The sequence below is a fragment of the Neltuma alba genome, unplaced genomic scaffold (genome assembly GCF_004799145.2).
Source record: "Neltuma alba isolate B1F8T4 unplaced genomic scaffold, ASM479914v2 tig00011067_pilon, whole genome shotgun sequence".
In the NCBI taxonomy this organism is placed as follows: Eukaryota; Viridiplantae; Streptophyta; class Magnoliopsida; order Fabales; family Fabaceae; genus Neltuma; species Neltuma alba.
In genome coordinates, this window is record NW_021635810.1 from 300,122 (window position 1) to 305,813 (window position 5,692).

The window sequence follows — 5,692 nt, forward strand, 5'->3', positions numbered from 1 at the left end:
CGAGTAACCCAAAATGAAATTCCAAAAGGCAGCCTGAAATTCCAGCCATCACTTGTCCCAAAGTTCTTTGCATACAACTTGCCATCAAGTCACCAGCAACTGCAATTAAACAAGAAAATTAGAAAGTGCACAACTTTAGAGTTAAAGAAAAAACAAACAAATTAAGCACAATATTTGTTTACTCCTAAGTTTTTTTCCTGTTGCACCTATAGTATATCAACGATTGCCTCCAATGCAATTTTTTCCAAATATACACAAAGAAAAACAAAATTAGACTTCATATATCATAATAAATCAAGTATTATATTATTCTTATAATGTTTTAAGTAAAAATAAAATATTACCAAGTTCTATCTTTTAGATATCATCATTCCCTTCTTCTACAACATATTGAATTGAGCGTCTAAGCCAATCTTAAGAACAAATTAGAGATTGCACAGTTTTAGGAGTTAAAGAGATCCTAAATGAATCTAGAACTCATCCTCCAGTACTGAATGTAAACTCTGATGCAACCGTAGAAATTGGAATAGCCAAAACATCTCTTGCCACTAGAGAAAGAATAGGAAATCTAGGACCATTTAGCTTCCACCAACCTAAAATATCAAAATCATCTTTATTAACCTCAAGTTCTTGATTCAAATATCTATCAACCTCAGTTCTACTAGTTCTTCTACCAAGACGCTCATTCATAAACTCTTGTTCCTCAATATCAAGTAATTTTCTAACTTTCATAGCAAGATCATCATCTTCATCACAATGATCTTGTATGCTATGCAATGGCTCCTTTTCATATTGGGTTGAGGGGGAAAAAGTGTTTGTATTCATTATCCAAAGAAATTAAAAGCTCTTTAACATGCTTCCCCAAACTTGTACCAATTGCGCTAGTGTGCATTTTACACAGAGCAAATTGCACCCAATCTAATTTATATCGAGGATCAAGAACAGCAGCAATGTAAAGAAGTTGATTCATCTTCATAGGATCTCCCCAATAGTTATCAAATTTCTCTTTCATTCTGTTTGCCATGAAAGCCAACTCCGAAACATCAGATTTTGTCCACTCATCCAAAAATCGATATAGCTTATAAATTTCATGAAAAAAAGTATTAGATGTTACAAATAAAGAACCAGATATCCACACAGTAAGCTCATAAAAATGACCCAACATCATAATCATCCTCCTAACATTCTTCCAATCATCAGACTCAGGCACCCCTCTTCATCTTGAAGATCAAATAAAAAATAAGGATCTTTATCCTCAAACCTTTTAAAGGCTGTCTCAAATTTTTGAGCAGTCTCTAACATCAAATAGGTAGAGTTCCACCGAGTAGGGACATCTAAGCATAAGATTTGCTTACTTTGAATCTTTTCATCCACACAACTCTCTTTAAACTTTCTCATCCTAAGGGGTGATTGTCTGATAAAACGAACATCTCTAACTTTTTTCACAGAACTCCCTATTTCTTTCAACCATCAGTAACAATCAAGTTGATTATGTGTGCAACACATCTCATATGCAAGAATTGACATTTCATAATTGAGTGACCCCAATTCACAATTTTTTGTTCTAAATATTGAACCATGACATCATTAGAACTAGTATTGTCCACGGTAATTGTGAGCACCCTTTTAATTCTCCATTCAAGTAGACATTTTTCCATTTCCATTCCAATATCCTTCCCCTTATGGCTAGAAATAGGAATGAAATTTAAAATCCTCTTTCTCAATGTCCATGCATCATCTATAAAATGAGCAGTAATGCACATATAATTGATTCTTTGAATGGAAGTCCAAGTGTCAGTGGTGAGGCAAACCCTTTGCCTCTTATGCAGTAAATAGTCTTTAAATTTTGACTTTTTCATCAATGTAAATCCCAAAACAATCAGGCGCAACAGTCCATCTTGATGGAATTTTAAACCTAGGTTGAGCAATTGCCATAAATTGCCTAAACCCATCCCCATCAACAAACTTGAAAGGTAATTCATCAATAATTATCATGCATGATAAGGCTTTCCTAGTAGCATCTTGATCAAATTTCCAATTAGTAAGACCCATTTTTTCATCTACATTAAAGTTCAAGTGAGATTGCGCAAGTTCTTCAGGAGGGGGCTTCAATTTACAAGCATTCAAATGGTTGTTAAGTGCAGTGATTCCATTAGCTTTTGAATCACATGCAAGATCTTTTTCACAATAGTTGCACTTACCTCTAGTTTCACCTCTCTCATTCACAAATTTGGTGAAATGCTTCCAAACCTTTGATCTTGGTTTCATGCTTTTTCTTTTTTAGTCCCACTTGCTACTGGCATTGAAGGCTTCGTTGTTTGAGTGGTATCATCATCCCCAGCTTGAGCATCACCCATAGTTTCACCATGAGAAGACATCTAATTTAAAAATAAAAATATTAGTTACACCATCATCAAAGTGGAACATGCTACAGAATTTTCTCCATTGCATCATCAAATCGTTATGAAATAATAAATTCAATGCTTGCAGAAGGCGTCCTTAATTTTCTCCACTGCTTGAAATAATAAACCCTTTGCAGTTGTATATAAGAAAACAAATGAGGATAATTTATAATGAATAGATAACTCCTATCTATAATCAATCTCTCTTCTTTTTAATTTATAACAGATTATATAATCAAGCATCACCCATGGTTTCAACTTTCAATCAATATATATGCTGTAGAAGAACAGAAAGGGACAGGGGATCATGATATCAAAAAACATAAGTAAACCACTCAAATACAGAGGAATGTCAGATGTCGGATATAATCAAGCATCACCCATGGTTTCAATCAATATATAATTGATGTCGGATATAGAGAATTAATTTCAAATACAAATAAACCACCCAAATTAAGTAAAATTGTTTTATAATCATATTATGTTCTATCTATGCAATATACCCGTATCAGTTATCAAAGAAAAACATAAATCACTCAAATGAAGAGGGAGCAATGTGAAGGCACATGTGGATTATATAAAAAATATCATAGGAAGATCATACACAGAACACTAGAACAGATACGGCTGAAAAAATTTCTACAACTTGAATACCATATTTTACTTGGCTGCACGTGGAGAAGGCCGAAGGGAGAGGGATCTGAGGTCGCAACTTGCGATCTGCGATGACCAATCACTTAAGGGAGTTTGAAGTCTCAAGTTCAGACTCTGAACCTTGTGACGGCGATGGCGACGGCAATGGCGACGACGACCACAACGGCTAAGCTAAGGAGTGTAGATCAAAACTTCCAAGGGACCTAGGATGAAGGGAGTCGTTGAGAACTTCAGATTTAAGCCGCTCAATTCGACTGCGGCCCTGCGCCGACCTGTGACTGTGAGACTTAGGGCATGGAGACTAGAGAGGAGATGGGAGTCTGTGAGAGTCTGGGAGAGAGGGAGCGACCGAGCGAGTGAGTAGTGACTAAGTGCAAAGGCTGTGATTCCGTGAAGGGCTGAAGGCGTGAAGTCGTGAACTGAGTTACTGAGGTGGACCATGGAGCCATGGAGCACCGAATGCTGGAGCTGAACTGAGTAAACTATTGAACTCTGGGCTGGTGTGGGTGGGTCACGGGATTGGTGGAAAGTGGACTGGATCACTGGACAGATGGAGTCCAAAGAAAATAAAAAGAGCAGGTGGGCCGTGGGGACTAAAGAGACCTAGAGAGAAATATTTAAAAAAAAAAAGGGCTCATTCAAATTCGGTTATTTTGGTACTAACCGAATTATTTTCCAAGACACCGAACCGAACACCGATAACCGAAGTATCCGAATAAAATAACCGAAAAAAAATAATAACCGAAATAACCGAATTGAGTTCGGTTCAGTTTGGTTTTCGGTTCTGGTTTGGTTTTGCTCACCCCTAGTGACAAAGGAGATAGAAAAAATAATTAAGGAAAAAATTAAAAAAATACATTAAATATTAAGATTTCAGACAAACTCAAATTGAAACTTATAAAATAGATCACAATTCTTTATAGATTTGAAATTTATGAATAGGACAGGAGGGAGCATTTTAGGCAAAACTACACTCTTCGCCCTTTAAGAATTGTTTCGCTTGACTAGGCTTTCACTTATTGAAATCCACTGCATTAAATGCTATTAATTATTTTTAAATAAGAAAATATTACCAAATTCAAATGCAAATCCTAATTCAATAATTCACTTACCATATTACTTTTCTGGTGGCATTTTTAATAGGTGTTTAAACTTTAATCACTTACCAAATTCTTATAGAAGATGAACTCAACTAATAGCAAAAGAATCACAAGCAGTCTTGAGTCTTGACGTATATTTTTCATAAATTCCTAGGACAAAGAAATCATGGGAAAATTTTCTTTCCTACCAGCACTTTTTACATCTACATTTTATGGTAAATATCACTCATTCACTCTCTCTTGGTGATATTAAACACGTTATTATTCAAATTTTGACTATTGTTTGCGACCTAACTTCTGTATGATATATTTTATTATATATGAATTTTACATTTTATATTGATTAATCACAACATCATATACCATGCCGTGTATTCTAAAAATAAAGATAAGCCTCGTGTGTTAAAGTTTGAAATAAGCCAGGTTATTCATAACTTGTTTTTTACAGTGTGACCTTTTTTCCTACATTTTATATTGACATATATTCATGATTCAATTTCTGTGATTAAGCATCTATTAAGGATGTCACTAAAAGATCTACTAACAATTAAACAGCATGACATAATTTATGTACTCTTTTTTTTTCCTGAATTTATGAGCTCTTACATACACACATATTACTTTCAGTCCTTAATACAAGACCTAGCTAGAGATTTAATTTAGTTCGAAATACAATTCCTTAATTCACTTTGTCTCCCATCTTTTCTCAAAATATCCCTATTTATTGCAAGAGATTCTCACCAAGAGATAATTTGAATAATCATACAATGCACATGATTGAAAAGGACAATTTAGAAAGATCAACACATATTTGCGACAAATAACCAAGGTACTAAAAGCCGGACCAATAAATAAACAGGTCGAGGCAGTGGGTTATAAACTGATGATAATTAAAATAATTTAATTAAATTAAAATGTGTAAAAAATATTTATTAATAAAATTATAAATTCAAATTATTTTGATATTAGTGTATAAACGCATTTCCCTCGTCATTTCTTTCTCATTCATGTGCCCTCTCTTGTGCTTTTGTCATACTTTCTTTCTTCCCAATATCATTTCATCATTTCACTTGCATTCTATTGTCAAATCACCATTCTTCAAAGCCTTAGGTTAAACACAAGCCTCCCCTGCCAAAGAAAATCTGCATCCAGAATCACAGTGATCATCATACATCATGCGCCACTTCTTTTATTCGTCGATCATCATTGCTAACTCTTTAGTCTTCACTTCCATCATCAGAATCCACCATTATGATGCCGTAGCTTGCGTTGTCCTCCCCGAATGTAAATGCATCATTAGCATTGGCTCTTGCAGCTTGCTTATTCTTTTATCTTTCTTTTCTCACTTTTCTCAGTTTTCTTCTCTCTTCATCTACCCCGCCTTCCATTTTTTCTGATGCCTCAATAGTTAACCCAAGTAACTCACCTAACTTGGTGGGTTACGCAAGTTATCACTGGGCTATACCGATTTTAGTTGGTCCATGTTTTTGCCAATTTAGGGAGGGAACCGGATTGGACAAACAGCCAGTTCTTGGT

General features: G+C 34.9%; 1 protein-coding gene across 1 annotated transcript; it reads right to left on the reverse strand.

Moving 5' to 3' along the window:
* Positions 1-1,839: 1,839 nt before the first annotated feature.
* On the reverse strand, positions 1,840-2,268 carry LOC114761042 (zinc finger BED domain-containing protein RICESLEEPER 3-like). Its single transcript, XM_028950348.1, has one exon. The coding sequence runs from the start codon at positions 2,266-2,268 to the stop codon at positions 1,840-1,842; it is 429 nt and encodes a 142-aa protein (XP_028806181.1).
* Positions 2,269-5,692: the final 3,424 nt, after the last annotated feature.

Excerpts from the sequence above, each read along its gene's own strand:
- LOC114761042 (XM_028950348.1), bottom strand. The coding sequence starts at position 2,268 with ATGAAACCAAGATCAAAGGTTTGGAAGCATTTCACCAAATTTGTGAAT.